Source organism: Lepus europaeus, chromosome 19 (genome assembly GCF_033115175.1).
Source record: "Lepus europaeus isolate LE1 chromosome 19, mLepTim1.pri, whole genome shotgun sequence".
In the NCBI taxonomy this organism is placed as follows: domain Eukaryota; kingdom Metazoa; phylum Chordata; class Mammalia; order Lagomorpha; family Leporidae; genus Lepus; species Lepus europaeus.
This window is the reverse complement of record NC_084845.1, coordinates 72,408,496-72,424,667: the sequence shown is the minus strand read 5'-3', so window position 1 is coordinate 72,424,667 and position 16,172 is coordinate 72,408,496. Positions and strand designations below refer to the sequence as shown.

The window sequence follows — 16,172 nt, the reverse complement described above, 5'->3', positions numbered from 1 at the left end:
CAGCCGTGTGCACTGGGCCGAGTGTGTGTCTGGCTTCCTATTTATCCCGTCGGAACTCCTGACACTGCCTCGTCACGTTTCCTTCCTTTCTCCCTGGAGGGTCCCGCGCCTGGGTGCGTCCCACTTGTGTTCTGGTTTGGGCTGCCCCTGGCTGTCCTCCACTGAACCTCCTCCTGGCGCCAGGCACTGGGTTCCCTGTGTGCCCAGGAGGGCAGAGGCCCGGCCTCGCCTCAGGGGTGCTGCATGCTGTTACTCTCAGCATCTGGTTCCTGCCTGGGAAACATCAACTTTCTCACCGTCCTAAAAGTCATGAGGTTCTGGGGCCGTGGCGCAGTAGGTCAATCCTCCACCTGTGGCAACGGCATCCCATATTGGTGCCAGGTTCTAGTCCCAGCTGCTCCACTTCCAATCCAGCTCTCTGCTGTGGCCCGGGAAGGCAGTGGAGGATGGCCCAAGTGCTTGGGGCCCTGCACCTGCGTGGGAGACTGGGAGGAGGTGCCTGGCTCCTGGCTTCAGATCAGTGCAGCTCCAGCCGTTGCAGCCGTTCGGGGAGTGAACCAGCCGAAGAAGACCTTTCTCTCTGTCTCTCCCTCTCACTGTCTGAACTCTCTCAAATAAAATAAATACTTAAAAAAACAAAAACCATTCATGAGGTTCTACTTTATAAAAGGATGCCGTACTGAAAAATTTTAAAAAAAGTATGTTTATTCCTTTTCTGTTGTTCTTAAAAGGTTTTCTTTAATGTATTATTGAGAGGCAGAGAGACAGGTGGACAGTGAGTGCTCCATCTGCTGGGTCACTGCCCAGATGCCCACGGTGGCAGGGCCCGGAAGACCCCAGTGGAGAGCTTGGTCTTGGCCTGGGCCTCAGACAGCCGGGGTCCTCTTAGAGGCAAGACCAAGGAGACGGCACGGCTGGTCAGTCGGGGCCGCCCCAAGACCAAGGAGACGGCACAGGCTGGTCAGTCGGGGCCGCCCCAAGACCAAGGAGACGGCACGGGCTTGTCAGTCGGGGCCGCCCTATGCTGTGGTACAGCTGGGAATGGAATCAGAGCGCTGCCTGCTCGGCTCCCACCCCAGCTCCCTGCTGATGGCCAGGGAGGCAGCGCAGGATGACCAGGTACATGGCCCCTCCAGCCATGTGGAAGACCCGGCGGGGGCGCCGGGCTCCTGGCCACTGTGGCCATTTGGGGAGTGAACCAACGGATGGGAGACCTCTGTCTGTGACTGCCTCTCCCTCTCTCTGCCACTCTGAGTTCTGAGGGTGGAGACCAGCCGGAAGCAGAGGCCCGGAGGATGTGGTTGGCTCGTGTTCCGGCTGCTTCTCCGGGCTTCTGATTTTAACGTGGATCCGCGAAGTCAGCACTCTCGCGGGGGAATGAAGTCCTCTCTGGGCTGGAAGAGAGACCCTCAGCCTCCTTGCCCTGCGCTCCTGAGCGGTGGGGACAGAGGCTCAGCCTGGCGCCCGCCCCTCCCATGGGGCCCAGCCCCCAGTGTCCTCTGCAGCCTTGTTCCGACCCCTCCGTGGCTTCTGCGTGTGGCTGAGTGGAGGCCCTGCTCACTCCTAAAGGTTCCTGGGTCTTACCGGAGGCCCTGGCTGCCAGCTCCCCCTGCAGAAGGGGCTGATCAAGCCCTGAGGCTGGCACACGCCCCATGGGCAGGCCCCTGGGTCCCGTGTGTCAGGGGTGTGTCACATCTGTCACACGTGTGGCATGTGTGACAGGCTGGGTGTGCTGAGAGTGGTCACACACCACGTGGGCAGGCGACGGCAGGCTCCGGGTCCCGTGTGTCAGATGTGTCACGCGTGGGACAGGCTGGGTGTGCTGCGGGGAGGGAGGCACACAGCGCAGGCGATGTGAGTGGAGTCTTCCGCTCATGCCAGGTGCCCCTGCACAGCGGCCCGGCCCGACCCAGCCTCGACGCTCGGACCGGCACCGGGGCAGGCACGACAGCGCCTCGCCGCCATCCGCCCCGCTGCGAGGCCGAGGGAGCCCTGTCGGGCGCGCACTTTGCAGTCCGGCTGTGGGACGCGGGGCTCAGCGCCCTCAGTCCGCGGCGCAGGGCAGAGGGGGGACGAGCCGCCATGGTCGGGGGGGGGGGGGGTGATGCAGCAGGGGCGCGATCCAGGGCTGGGCGGGGGGCTCGCAGCAGGGCCCGGCCCAGCAGGGTCCGGACTCACCGTCCTCCCCGCCCACGCCCCCGGGCCGCGCCACGCGCCACGCGCGCACGGAGCCTGCGGCCCTGGCCTCCGTGGCCGGTCCTGGGCTCAGCGCACGGCAGCCTCAAGCCTTGGGCGGGAAGGGCCCGCGTCGTTGTCGTCTCGGTCGTTGTCGTGGATCTGTGGAGTGATGTGCGGGAAGGGAACGGTGTCTCCTGCTCGAGAGGAGGCCTGGCCGTGACACGTCTACCCTGCACGCGCCCAGCCCAGGGCGGCTGTCGGGCGGGCTCCGGGCTGAGCCGCCTCCAAGCTGAAGCCCACGGACCCGACAAACGCTGGAAGACGTTCGTGTCCACGCGCTGCCGGACAGGAGCGCCCTCGAGCGGCAAGCCGGGGGGTTGCAGCAGGAGCGGCGGGACTCACTCAATTTCCGAGTTATCCGAAAGGCAAAGACACGACCCGTTGACCCACCACGATGGCCCCAGATGCCACTGTTAACACACACTGCAGACCTCCAGCGCCAAATTTACTGTATTTTTCCCCAGTTACCCAGAGCTGTTTTGGCCGCCGCCACGCACAACATGGCGGCCGCCGCGTCACGCCCCCCACATCGCCACGTCCAATAGCGTGAGTCCATATCCTGGGGGGTGTGGCCGGGCCGCCGCCAGCCAATGGGCACGCGCGCTGGCCCAGCCAACGAGGAGGCAGCGCGGGCTCGGGCGCTCGGGCAGTCGCGATGTCCGGCTCCGAGTGCTGGCGTCCCGCAGGCTGCCGGCGGGCCTGGGCCGAGCTGCTGGGTAGGTGGGCGCGACCGCTGTCCCGAGCCGAGCTCGCGGGTGACGGGGCGTCCGGGGCCCTCGCAGCCCTCCCTGCTCACGGCGCCGCCCTCGCTCTTCTCCCTAGCGGGCCGGGCCGGGCGGCCGCGGCGCAGCCCTGGACGCGAGCAGAAGCTGAGGGACTCGGCCGTGCGGCTCCTGAGCGGCCGCCAGGACGTGGGCGGCCTCTTGCTGGAGGTCAGCAGGGCCGGGCCTGCGTTCCGGGGGGACGAAGAGCGGGCCGGCGGCCCCGAGGCCCGCGCGCAGCGCTTGGGGACACTGGTCGGTGAGTTCCAGCCTCGCGTCGGCCCTAGGGGCAGCGGCCGGCGGGACCGTGCGGCGGCTGCGGGAAGCTGTGGGGGCGGCCGCGGCAGGGGGTGAGGGCGGCTGGCCGTCCCGCGGGATGCTGAGCCCGAGTTCCTGAAGCTGTGGTCGCGGTGCCGACAGCGTCCCCACGAGATGCGCGCACCTCCGGTCTGTGTTCTTTTTAGGATTTGACAGGCACAGCGGCAGAGGCAGAGTCTCCATCTGCTGGTTGGCTCCCCGGATGGCCACAGCAGCCAGGGCTGTGCCAAGCCAGAGCCGGGCGGCAGGAGCCACGCAGGGCCGCCGGGCGCAGCAGCTGGGAGCGCATACGAACCCGGGCCGAGATGATGGGTTGTGCGGCTGCTGCGAGCCCGCCGGGCCACAGCGCGCAGCTGGCTCTGGTCACTGGAGTTCGGGCCCCTTAGGCACCCGCGGGTGTTCCCCGAGACCTGGCGATGGCAGGCGCGTCCTGCAGCGCTCGGTGTTTGGTGTGGCTGCCTTTGGGTTATTTCTGTTAGTAATTTTTTAAAGCTTTGCTAGGGTATACAATTTCATGCATTTGCTAGTTTTCATTTTAAAAACCATTTCGGGGCGGGCGCCGTGGCTTAACAGGCTAATCATCCGCCTTGCGGCGCCGGCACACCGGGTTCTAGTCCCGGTTGGGGCACCGGATTCTATCCCGGTTGCCCCTCTTCCAGGCCAGCTCTCTGCTATGGCCAGGGAGGGCAGTGGAGGATGGCCCAAGTCCTTGGGCCCTGCACCCGCATGGGAGACCAGGAGAAGCACCTGGCTCCTGGCTTCGGATCAGCGAGATGCGCTGGCCGCAGCGGCCATTGGAGGGTGAACCAACGGCAAAAAGGAAGACCTTTCTCTCTGTCTCTCTCTCACTATCCACTCTGCCTGTCAAAAAAAAAAAAATTCTAAAAAACAAACAAACAAACAAAAAAACCATTTCAGAAGCCATACGAGCTGGAGAACGTTCCCGTGTCACCTGATGGAGGCAGGCCCCCGGGGAGCCCCGAGGACCAGGCCGCTGTGGCCGCTGGCGCCCAGGTGCTCGGCAGAGCTGCAGTGGTCAGGGACGCGCGGAGATTGAAAGCCTGCTACAGGCCTCTGGTCCCCGAGCTGCCCTGGGAAGAGGTCGAGATCCTGGTCACAGACGGCTGAGACGTGGCCGCTGTTCCGTGAGTCGTCTCCCTTTCTGTGACGCCACGGCTTACGATGATGCACTTAAAGCCGCAGGTCTTCAGGCAGAATCAGGAGGAGAGAGAGCCAGACAGCTTTCTTCCATCCACTGGTTCACCCCCCAAAATGGCAGCCGTGTCCAGGGCTGGGTCAGGCCGAAGCCAGGAGCTTCTTCCGGGTCTCCCACGTGGATGCAGGGACCCAAGGACCTGGGCCATCTTCCACTGCTTTCCCAGGCCACAGGAGAGAGCTGGATCAGAAGTGGAGCAGCTGGGACTTGAACCAGCACCCATATGGGATGCTGGCACTGCAGGCGGTGGCTTTACCCGCTGCAACACAGTGCCAGCCCTTTGCTTTGTCTTCAAGGCTGTGCTTTGCGGGATGAGGCCTCCCGGCTGGGGGTTCCCACAGGGCTGCTGTCAGCCAGGATGGTGGCCGCTGGCGTGGTGCGGATCTGTGCCCAGGGGGCAGCGGCGGAGCCTGGGGACCGTGCGCTGTTGGACGCAGAGCAGAGAGTGAGACGCCCCTGGCCCCGGGCGCGGGTCGGGCTCCCAGTGCTGTTCGGTGAGAGGCGGGTTCTCTCTAAGTCTTGGTGTCTTTTCAGAGGGATCTGGCGTCCTTGCTGGAGACGGCACAGAGCCTGCTGGCGCACGGCTCCTTCTCCCGCCGTCGCTTCTGTCAGGAGCTGTGGAGAGCACAGGTACCGCTGAGCTGCAGCCTGGCCCCAGGAGGGTGGCCGCCTCCCTGTGTCTCTGGGGACTCCCCATCACCTCATCGGCTACAGGGGCTCGCGGGCCCTTGTGGCTGGGACGGCACCTCGGTCACTGCGGAGACGCGGCCTTGGCAGTGCTCAGAGGGTACAGGGGGCGTCCCCGGAGGATGGCGAACTCGCGGCGGAGATGAGGGGTCGTGCCTGCTCTCTCCAGAAGCCCCACGGCGCTGCGCTCACACAGAAGAGCAGCCACTCCTGGCCGTGCGGCGTCCGTGCAGGGCTCACGTTTGTCAGGCTCCGTCTCCGTGCGCCTCCTCACGGTCGGGCTCGGGGAGGGGGCAGCTGACGGCCAGCGAGCCCGTATCCGGAGTAGGCCTTGCTGAGGGGACTTGATCAGACTCGCTGGTAGCAGGTAGCTCCCGCGCCCGGCTGCGAGGGGTGTCATGTGTGAGAGCCGGCGGAGGCAGACGCGGGGAAGGGTTCCGGGGAGACCCTGACGTGCGGGGGGCCCTGGCTGCCCAGCAGGCCGTGCTGGCTTCTCCGCTGTGCGTGCCCACGGCGCGTGGTGGCTGCGGACCCAAGGTAGTGCGGGCTCATCGTGCTGCTCCCTTTCCAGGACTCGCTGCTGCTCGAAGCCCTGTGGCGTCTTCACACACAGAACCTCGTGAGCCTGCAGGAGCTGCTGGAGAGGTAGAGCCCTGGTGATGGCACTGGGTGGGCACAGTGGGTCCCCGCGGCCCCGTCGGCCTGCCGTGTTGGAGTGTTCAAGGCGGAGCGTCCCTCGGCGAAGCTGTTGCTTTGCCGTTTAAAGGGCACTCGTCGGTGTCGGTCAGACGGTGCTGTGGTTGAGTGTGCGAGGTGGTGGGGTGAGCGAGGTGGACACAATACGTGCACCTGCTCCCTCCAGTCCCCTGGGACTTTTAGAAAAGGCTGGCCCTGGGGAGGTGGGCGGGCCCTGGACAGAGCAGACAAAGACTGGCCCTGGGGAGGTGGGCGGGCCCTGGACAGAGCAGACAAAGGCTGGCCCTGGGGAGGTGGGCGGGCCCTGGACAGGGCAGAGGCTGTTGTGAAGGCAGGTGCACCCCAGGTCCTCCTTGTTACTCCCTAAAGGCCCCGGGGCCCCAGGAGCTTGGGGCAGAGGAAGTGTGGTGAGGGAAGGCTTTAGAGCCCCTGCTGCTGTCTTCTCCCAGGTGGGCCTGTTGGGTGCAGTTGAAAAAGCTGAACTGGCTGGTGCCATGGCTCAACAGGCTAATCCTCTGCCTAGCGGCGCCGGCACACCGGGTTCTAGTCCCGGTCAGGGCGCCGGATTCTGTCCCCGTTGCCCCTCTTCCAGGCCAGCTCTCTGCTATGGCCTGGGAAGGCAGTGGAGGATGGCCCAAGTGCTTGGGCCCTGCACCCCATGGGAGACCAGAATAAGCACCTGGCTCCTGGCTTCAGATCAGTGCGGTGCGCCAGCCGCAGCTGCCATTGGAGGGTGAACCAACGGCAAAAAGGAAGACCTTTCTCTCTGTCTCTCTCTCTCACTATCCACTCTGTCTGTCCAAAAAAAAAAAAAAAAAAAAGGAAAGAAAGAAAGAAAAAGCTGGAACCCGAGTTGAGTGTCAGTGCTTCATGGGAACAGCCCCAGCCACCGCGACCATCTGGGGAGCGAACAAGCAGATGGAAAGTCTCTCCCTCTCTCTGTTGTCTTCTATGTCTGTAGCTCTGCCTTTTGGGTAAACAAATTGTAAAAAAAAAAAAAAAAAGTAATTTATTTGAAAGGCAAATTGGTCGTCTGTCCACTGGTTCGCTCCCCTGATGTCCACAGCAGCTGGGGGGGCCAGAGCTGAACTCAGCCTGGGTCTCCCGCATGGTGGCAGGCACCCAAGCACTTGAGCCTCCCCAGGTCTGCATCAACTGACGGGGGTGTGGGTGTCCCCGGGGCCACTTTTCTTTTGCATATTTATTCATTTTTTTTTATTGAAATGCAGGGTTACAAAGAGGCAGAGAGATAGAGAGATAGAGAGAGGTCTTCCATCCGCTGGTTCACTCCCCAGATGGCTGCAACGGCTCGAGCTGCGCTGATCCAAAGCCAGGAGCCAGGAGCTTCTTCCTGGTCTCCCATGTGGGTACAGGGGCCCAAGGACTTGGGCCATCTTCCACTGCTTTCGCAGGCCACAGTAGAGAGCTGGGTCAGAAGTGGAGCAGTCGGGACTCGAACCAATGCCCATATGGGGTACCTGCGCCCATAGCAGAGGACTGGGGCTGAGGCGTGGTTCTACTCTGACCACTGCTGGTGCCAGTCGGTGAAGGTGCCAGTCAGGTGCCGGTGCCAGTAGGGTGATGGTGCCTGTGACAGTCGGGTGCCGGCGCTGGTGTGGTGATGGTGCCGGTCAGGTGACAGTGACAGTCGGGTGACGGTGCCAGTCGGTGATGGTGCCAGTCAGGTGCCGGTGCTGGTCAGCTGACAGTGACGGTCGGGTGATGGTGCTGGTCGGTGATGTGCAGGAAGGAGATGTGGCTGAGGCTGTTCTCGTGCCACTGAGCTTCTGTTTGCTTTTTGAAGACTTATTTATTTACTTACTTACTTATTTACTTATTTATTTGAAAGGCAGAGTTACAGAGAGGGAGAGACAGATCTTTCACTGGCTGGTTCACTCCCCAGATGGCTGTAGTAGCCAAGGTTAGGCCAGGCCGAAGCCAGGAACCAGGAGCTTCTTCCAGGTCTCCCATGTGGGTGCAGGGACCCAAACACTTGGGCCATCTTGCGTGCTTTTCCCACGCCATTAGCAGGGAGCTGAATCAGAAGTGGAGCAGCTGGGACATGAACCAGGGCCTGTGAGTGCCACCGGCGACTCGGATGGCAGCTTGTTAACCCGCTTAACAAGGGCTTGGTGGGCGTCCTTCCCTGTCCGGCTGTGACGGCTCGGGGCTTCACGGTGGCTAAAGCTTCTGGTGAGTGACAGAGAGAACTGCTCCGTGGTGGAGGTGAAATGTGTCTGTGTCCGTGTCCCCCCAGCCACCCCGACGAGCAGGCCGTGGCGGCGTGGCTCTCCAGGAACCTGCGCCTTCTCTGTGAGCAGACGGAGTCTGCTCCCTCTGCCGAGGTCGCTGGGGCTGTGCTGTCCGGTAGGTCCACGGACCGAGGGGGCTTCGTGGGTAAAACTGGTGTGGAGGGAGAGGAGGCAGGACGGTTGTCCCGCAGCCGTGGTCAGCGCCAGCCCCCGGGAGGGTCTCCCACAGCCTGCCCACAGGCCCTGGGGAGCGACGCCCGCGGGGTAGGTGGGCTGCAGGCGCAGCTCGTGGGTTTCCCTGCAGGGGCGGGCCGCATGCTTTCCCTGAGGTGTTTGCACTCGGCCGGGAGGCTCACATTGAGGGTTAGGAGCCTTCTTTGTTTTATTTAATTTTTTTTTGTTTGAGAGGAAAGATTTAAGTCAGAGACCTCCAGTCAGAGTGGCCTAGGGGGAGCTCCAAGAGAGGAAAATCCCTCCGCTTTTTTTCTGTTTTAAAGATTTATTTTATTTACTTGAAAGGTGGAGTTACAGAGGGAGAGGGGGACACAGGTCTTCCATTCGCTGGTTCACTCCCCAAGTGGCGCAACACCTGGGGCGGGGCCAGGCCAGAGCCAGGAGCCAGAAGCTTCTTTTGGGTTTCCCATGTGGGTGCAGGGTCCCGAGTACTTGGGCCATTCTCTGCTGCTTTCCTGGGTACCTTAGCAGGGAGCTGGATCAGAACTGGAGCAGCCAGGACTCTAACCTGCATTGCAGGTAGCAGCTTAACCTGCCGTGCCTCAGAGCGTACCCGGAGCAGTCCCTTTTAGATAGTGTCAGGAAAGGATGTCGGTGTGGAGAAAATGTGCCAGGGAGCCCCTCCCGCGCCCAGACCCCACCCTGGGGCGAGGTGCCCCCTGCCGCTCCACAGAACCCTCCCTCCCACACGTGCGCCCCTGCCAGAGCGGCTGCTCTTTGAAAACCAATGTGCATGCAAATACTCGGGTTTCTGGTTTTTCAGATTTTGTGCGAATCTTTGTTTTGACGGGATTTTGTGAAAACTCAGCTCAGAGGAGATGCGGGGAGCCTGAGAAGATGCCCCAGGTGAGGGGTGCGGGGAGGAAGTGGGGAGGGGCTTCGGCTGAAGAGCAGGCTGGGTCCTGGGTCTTCTCCCTGGCCCAGCAGCTGCCTGTGAGTAGGTAGGAGGCAATGTGTTCAGCACGGGGAGGAGGAGGGACAGGAGTGGGCAGTGGCCGCTCCCCTGCGTGTGCTGGTTCCCGAGGCCCAGAGCGAGAGGGGAGGAGCGAGCTGAGGGGGCTTCAGCAAACTCCACCCCAGCGGCACAGCGGAGCTGTGAGGCAGGGCCTGAGGTGTGCCGACAGCACTTGCAGGAGGTTCTCCCCGTCCACTTGCTCTGGGTCTCCTTGGTACTTCGTGGTTCCTAGGCCTAAGAAGTCTTCAAAGTGGACCCCTTCGTGAAACATGGGTCTGTTTTACTCTAAACAATGGGAGGTTTTCTTGTGTGCACATACAGCGGTCATGTGTGCCTAGGGCAGTGGCTGTGCTGTGTGTGTAGGCGGTGGTGTGTTGTGTGTGTGTAGGCAGCTGTGTGTGTGGAGGGCGGTGGCTGTGTTGTCTGTAGGTGGTGACTGTCTCTGTGTGTGTGTAGGACTATGGCCATGGCTGTGTCTGTGTAGGACCGTGGCTGTCACTGTGTCTGTGTCGCACCGTGGCTGTGTGTGTGTAGGACCGTGTCTGTGTCTGTGTAGCACTGTGGCTGTCGCTGTGTCTGTGTAGGATCGTAGCTGTCTGTGTGTGTGTAGGACCATGGCTCTGTATGTGTAGCACTGTGGCTGTCGCTGTGTGTGTATGGGACCGTGGCTGTCAGTGTGTGTATAGGACCATGGCTGTGTGTGTGTAGGACTGTGGCTCTGTGTGTGTAGCACTGTGGCTGTCGCTGTGTGTGTATGGGACCGTGGCTGTGTCTGTGTAGCACTGTGTCTGTGTGTGTAACACCATGGCTGTCGCTGTGTGTGTCTGTGTAGCACTGTGTCTGTCGCTGTGTCTGTGTGGGACCGTGTCTGTGTCTGTGTAGCACTGTGGCTGTGTGTGTGTAGCACCATGGCTGTCGCTGTGTGTGTCTGTGTAGCACTGTGTCTGTCGCTGTGTCTGTGTGGGACTGTGGCTGTGTCTGTGTAGCACTGTGGCTGTCACTGTGTCTGTGTCGCACCGTGGCTGTGTATGTGTAGGACCGTGTCTGTGTCTGTGTAGGACCGTGTCTGTCGCTGTGTCTGTGTAGGATCGTAGCTGTCAGTGTGTGTGTAGGACCGTGGCTCTGTATGTGTAGCACTGTGGCTGTCGCTGTGTGTGTATGGGACCGTGGCTGTCAGTGTGTGTATAGGACCATGGCTGTGTGTGTAGCACTGTGTCTGTCGCTGTGTCTGTGTGGGACCGTGGCTGTGTCTGTGTAGCACTGTGGCTGTGTGTGTGTAGCACCATGGCTGTCGCTGTGTGTGTCTGTGTAGCACTGTGTCTGTCGCTGTGTCTGTGTGGGACCATGGCTGTGTCTGTGTAGCACTGTGGCTGTCAGTGTGTCTGTGTATGTGTAGGACCGTGGCTGTCACTGTGTGTGTGTGTGTTTATGTGTAGGACCGTGGCTGTCACTGTGTCTGTGTAGCACCGTGTGTGTGTATGTAGGACCGTGGCTGTCACTTTGTCTGTGTAGGACCGTGGCTGTCACTGTGTCTGTGTGGGACTGTGGCTGGCGCTGTGTCTGTGTGGGACCGTGGCTGTCAGTATGTGTGTAGGACTGTGGCTGGCACTGTGTCTGTGTGGGACCATGGCTGTCAGTATGTGTGTAGGACCGTGGCTGGCGCTGTGTCTGTGTGGGACCATGGCTGTGTCTGTGTCTGTGTGGGACCGTGGCTGTCAGTGTGTGTGTAGGACCGTGGCTGTCACTGTGTCTGTGTAGCACCGTGGCTGTGTGTGTGTAGCACCGTGGCTGTCACTTTGTCTGTGTAGCACCGTGGCTGTCAGTGTGTGTGTAGGACTGTGGCTGGCGCTGTGTCTGTGTGGGACCGTGGCTGTGTGTGTGTAGCACCGTGGCTGTCACTGTGTCTGTGTAGCACCGTGGCTGTGTGTGTGTAGCACCGTGGCTGTCACTTTGTCTGTGTAGGACCGTGGCTGTCAGTGTGTGTGTAGGACCGTGGCTGGCGCTGTGTCTGTGTGGGACCGTGGCTGTCAGTGTGTGTGTAGGACTGTGGCTGACGCTGTGTCTGTGTGGGACCGTGGCCGGCGCTGTGTCTGTGTGGGACCGTGGCTGTCAGTGTGTGTGTAGGACCGTGGCTGTCACTGTGTCTGTGTAGCACCGTGGCTGTGTGTGTGTAGCACCGTGGCTGTCACTTTGTCTGTGTAGGACTGTGGCTGTCAGTGTGTGTGTAGGACCGTGGCTGGCGCTGTGTCTGTGTGGGACCGTGGCTGTCAGTGTGTGTGTAGGACCGTGGCTGGCGCTGTGTCTGTGTGGGACCGTGGCTGTCAGTGTGTGTGTAGGACTGTGGCTGACGCTGTGTCTGTGTGGGACCGTGGCCGGCGCTGTGTCTGTGTGGGACCGTGGCTGTCACGTCTTATCTCCACAGGTCGCCCTGGACGTGCTGCACAGGATGTTGGCCTGTGAGTGCCGACCAGGCTGCTTCCCAGCTCAGCAGTGTTTGCTGTCTGCCTGCCTTCCTCCCCTCTCTGTGTCCTTGGTGTGGAGGCAGCGTCCAGGACTGCTGGAGCTCCCTGTTGTGTGGTGGGCATGGGCTTCCCCGCACTTCTCGGCTCCTGGCGGCTGCACAGTTACCTTCCAGAGCTGTGCAGTGACTCCAGCTTCGTGTGCAGACTGCGGGGCGGGGTGCAGGCTTGGGGAGCGCTGAGTGGAGCCACGTGGGGGCTTGGAGGCCTGCACACAGCTGTGGGGGCCCACGTGTGTGCTGGGAGGTGTGACGTCGCTGTCTTGTGCTCTCGCAGTTGGCCTGGACGCAGTGGCAGCCGGCACTCAGGAGGCGTCGTCGGCACACAGGGCAGCGAGGTGCTGGTACGTCCGGGGCTCCTGCCCTGCAGGTGGGTGGGGGCTCCGACTGCAGGGTCCTGGCTTTTGTTCCTGAAATCCCTGCTCTGCTGGCCCTCGACTGGGGCCCTGAGAACCCTGCCCACTGTGTCCCTGTCCTGTCCCTGCAGGTGAGCCCTCTGTGCCCCCTCCCCTCCCTCTGGGCTTTCTAGAACACAGGCTGTCATTTCTCTTGTGCGTGAGCTTCACATGTGCTCTGAGGGTGCTGAACGGGAGCCGCTCAGCCCTGCGCTCCTGGGCTCTAGGGCGACCTGCCGGTGCATGTGGGGATGGGACAGGGTGGGGCGTGCGGCGCTTGGTCACAGGGGAGTTTAGTGTGTGAGGTCCAGGGGCCTCAGCCCCCTGCTGCTCTGGCGTGCGCGGCTGCAGGGTTGAGGTGGGCACCTGACAGGCCACGGTCCCCCTGTTAAGTATTTTGGTTTGCTGCCGGTACACACCAGTGTTTCCCAGAGTTGGCCTCTCCTGCTTGGCTCTGAAACCGGGACCCCTGGTTTTGTGACCTGCTGTTGGGGGCTGTGTGCGTGACACTTGGAGAGAGCCTACCCGTGAGCCCTGCGGTCGCCTTGCTGTGCGGTTGGCATGGAGTGAGAGCCCTTCCTGCCGTGTCTGCAGGTTCAGCGTTTGCTGTGGACGCACGCTCTGTGGGATGATTGCAGGGGACGCTCCGAGAAGGTTTGCCAGCGACATGCTGACACAGATACTCACCTACAACCCTGTGCTGAAAGGTGGGTCAGTCTCCGGCTGAAGCCGTGGACCATCCGCCCTGTCTGAGGGTCGGTGTCTTCTTGCTGCCATGGAGACCACATCAGCTTCTGTGGCTGTGCCTTTGGTGGGAAGTTGGGGCGCTTGGTAGCCTGTGGCCTCTCCCAGGGTGCTTGGTTACTAAGTAGCCATTGCCTTGGAAGAAGATGCAGGGTAAGGCGGGCAGGACAGAGTTGTCACAGAAGGGAGGGGTCTTAGGGCCTCTTCCTGAACAGCGCCGTGCGCGGCCCATCCTGCCGCAGACACCGGGTGTGCCTGACGGTGCTGCAGGAGTTTGCTCATGTGTGAATGTCTGGTGCGCGTGTCCGTGCTCTGTGCTATCCCGTGACCTGGCATAGCTGCTTCCAAGGCTGTGTCGCTGCCAGTGAGTCAGGCTGAGGAGACGTCTGCTGTCGGCCGCCGGCTGTGTCCGCAGGTCAGAGGCTCAGCTGGGATGTCTGGGACAGGAAACAACGGGCGACTGCTGGATCCTCGGCCCCTGCTCGAGCCGAGCGTCCTAGTGTCCTTTCGACTCCATCCTTACTACAATTGGTCTTTGACAGTTTAACGTTTCAAAGTAGCAGAGCTAGAACGTAGTTCACGTATTGGAGACCATTTATAGCAAATAAGACTGTAGGATGCTGAGCCAGTGGCACAGGAATCTGCCCCGCCCCCACCCCGCCCCGCCATGCGTGCGTCCCACGTCCGTGAGAAGATGCTGGGGGGAGGTAGCGTGTGTGCTAAGCAGGTACACACGTCTCTTGTCATTATTCCCTGAGTGATACAGAAAACCAGCACCCTATGAGTGTGTGTGTTGTGCTAGGTTTTCCAAGCCACTGGGAGAGGACTCGATACGTGTGGGGTGGGTGCAGGTCCTCCTGGAAGCCGACGGCGACTGGGGTTCACAGAAACAGGGGCTTCACTGATAAGCGAGAGGACGCTGCTTGCAACAAGATCGTGTTTCTGCATCGAATCTTGAAAGACGGCCTTTGGGAGGCCACTGACTTGGGGTCCCCTCTGTGTCCCCCTGCAAGTGTCCGACGCCATTGAGAGGCAGAGAGAGTGGAGTTTCGCCAAGACCCACCCGCTGCTCACCGCCTTGTACCGTGGGGTGCGTGTCATGCTGGGTTTGGGGCGGGGGACTGCAGGTCTGTGGCTCCAGGTCCTGTGTGGGGAGGTTCAGGGGACTCGGGCGAGACGTGGCTGTCCATGGGTCAGGGCACGGATCTCGTCTGCTTCCTGAGAATTCCCTGCAGAGGAGGGGACGCGAGGTGTGCACGGGGCAGCCCGGTGCACTGTCGGCTCCCGCGGCCTCCGTGGCCGGGGTGGCAGCGAGGCCAGCTCCCGGGGCCCTCTCGTTGCAGCTCTTCGTGATGCTGAGCGCCGAGGAGCTGCTCAGCTGTGTGCGGGAGGCTCTGGAGACCCAGGAGGTCCACTGGCAGCGTGTGCTCGGCTGCGTGTCCGCCCTGGTTGTCTGCCTCCCAGAAGCTCGGCAGCTACTCAGCGGTGCGCCAGCCCCTCCCCTGCGTGTGTGCTGCGGGTGCTGGGGCCGCGTGGGTGGGGGCTGGTGTGGGCACGGCCTCCTCGCTCGCTCCTGACTCCAGCTGAGTCTCTGGGTCCTCCGCAGACTGGGTGGCCCGTCTGATGGCCCGGGCGTTTGAAAGCTGCCACCTGGACAGCATGGTCACAGCCTTCCTGGTTGTGCGTCAGGCTGCGCTGGAGGGGCCCGCCTTGTTTCCGTCGTATGGAGACTGGTTCAAGGTGAGTGACGTGGGACGCTGCTGCAGCGGCCCTGGGCAGCCTCCTGTGGGTGCTCAGCTGCTCCTACACCCAAGGGCTTTGAGGATTCACTCTCCAGACCCCTGTCAGCACCCTCAGCGGTGCTTGCGAGAGGCACCTTGGTGGGTGTGGCCATGAGTCCACCCTGAAGGCCGGGCTCCTAGTGATCCTCTTGGTGGCCCCGTAAAAACCAGCGGTTTCTGTGAGGACGGTGTGGGCTCCTCGGCGTAGTCGCCCCTCAGCAGGAAGCTTGGCTTCCTGCCCCTCCGGAGGGCCGTGAGCAGTCTCAGGTTTGGGGGAGCTGAATGGGGTGGGGCCGTGAGCAGTCTCAGGTTTGGGGGAGCTGATGGGGTGGGGCCGTGAGCAGTCTCAGGTTTGGGGGAGCTGAATGGGGTGGGGCCATGAGCAGTCTCAGGTTTGGGGGAGCTGAATGGGGCGGGGCCATGAGCAGTCTCAGGTTTGGGGGAGCTGAGTGGGATGGGGCCGTGAGCAGTCTCAGGTTTGGGGGAGCTGAATGGGGTGGGGCCGTGAGCAGTCTCAGGTTTGGGGGAGCTGATGGGGTGGGGCCGTGAGCAGTCTCAGGTTTGGGGGAGCTGAATGGGGTGGGGCCATGAGCAGTCTCAGGTTTGGGGGAGCTGAATGGGGCGGGGCCATGAGCAGTCTCAGGTTTGGGGGAGCTGAGTGGGATGGGGCCGTGGGCAGTCGGGTGTAGGGGAGTTGCATGGGGTGGGGCCGTGGGCAGTCGGGTGTAGGGGAGCTAGGCATCTTTGTTTGCTGAGTTTCCTGTCTCCCCGGTGCTCAGTGGGGTGGGGATGGCAGCCCGTCTGCCCTGTCTTCCTGACCATCGTCGTCTTAGAGGTGCTGTTCCCTTTTTGATGCTGGCTGTTTTGCAGTTACAAGAACCAAGGTTGGGAACAGTCAACATGTGACGGTCTCATGGTCCTGGTGGGTCCATGCGTGGCCAGTGTGGCAGGGTCTGTGTGGTTTTGGTGTTCACAGATGTCCAGTTGCTCTCTGCAGGGTTGGTTGTCATGTGTGTGGGGCCAGTACCTTGTCCTGCTGTCATTGGGGCCCTGCTGGAGACCTGTTGCAGTGTGTGGGGGTGCTCCCTCGGCCCCCAGGTGGGCTGGCTGCTGGGCACCCCCCACTGCCCTTGATCCGTGGCGTCAGGATCTGTGGGCTCGTCCACCGTGGCCGCCTGTCCTGCAGGGATCACATCACTCTTGGTCGGGTGTGGGAAGGACATTGCCATGTGAGACGAGTGTATTTGCACGTTAGAGCGTCCGTGGGGGTGGCTGTGGACCCCTGAGGACCATGAGCGGTACCTGGTCGGATCTTCTCAGTCAGCACCCCCAGCTCTTCCTCTCTTCTGCGGGGTGAGAGTGGCCTGCCAGCCAGCC

General features: G+C 61.9%; 1 protein-coding gene across 1 annotated transcript in view; it reads left to right on the top strand.

The window, feature by feature from the left end:
* The first annotated feature begins 2,893 nt into the window (after positions 1-2,893).
* The window catches only part of FANCA (FA complementation group A), a 48,244-nt gene continuing 34,965 nt past the window's right edge, over positions 2,894-16,172 (top strand). The window contains exons 1-13 of the mRNA XM_062176057.1: positions 2,894-2,954; positions 3,061-3,258; positions 4,830-4,978; positions 5,068-5,163; positions 5,792-5,865; positions 8,174-8,283; positions 9,166-9,248; positions 11,780-11,813; positions 12,153-12,219; positions 12,865-12,977; positions 14,028-14,104; positions 14,358-14,499; positions 14,621-14,754. Coding sequence (XP_062032041.1) covers positions 2,894-2,954; positions 3,061-3,258; positions 4,830-4,978; positions 5,068-5,163; positions 5,792-5,865; positions 8,174-8,283; positions 9,166-9,248; positions 11,780-11,813; positions 12,153-12,219; positions 12,865-12,977; positions 14,028-14,104; positions 14,358-14,499; positions 14,621-14,754 — 1,338 coding nt within the window. The remainder of the gene's footprint in view (positions 2,955-3,060; positions 3,259-4,829; positions 4,979-5,067; positions 5,164-5,791; positions 5,866-8,173; positions 8,284-9,165; positions 9,249-11,779; positions 11,814-12,152; positions 12,220-12,864; positions 12,978-14,027; positions 14,105-14,357; positions 14,500-14,620; positions 14,755-16,172) is intronic.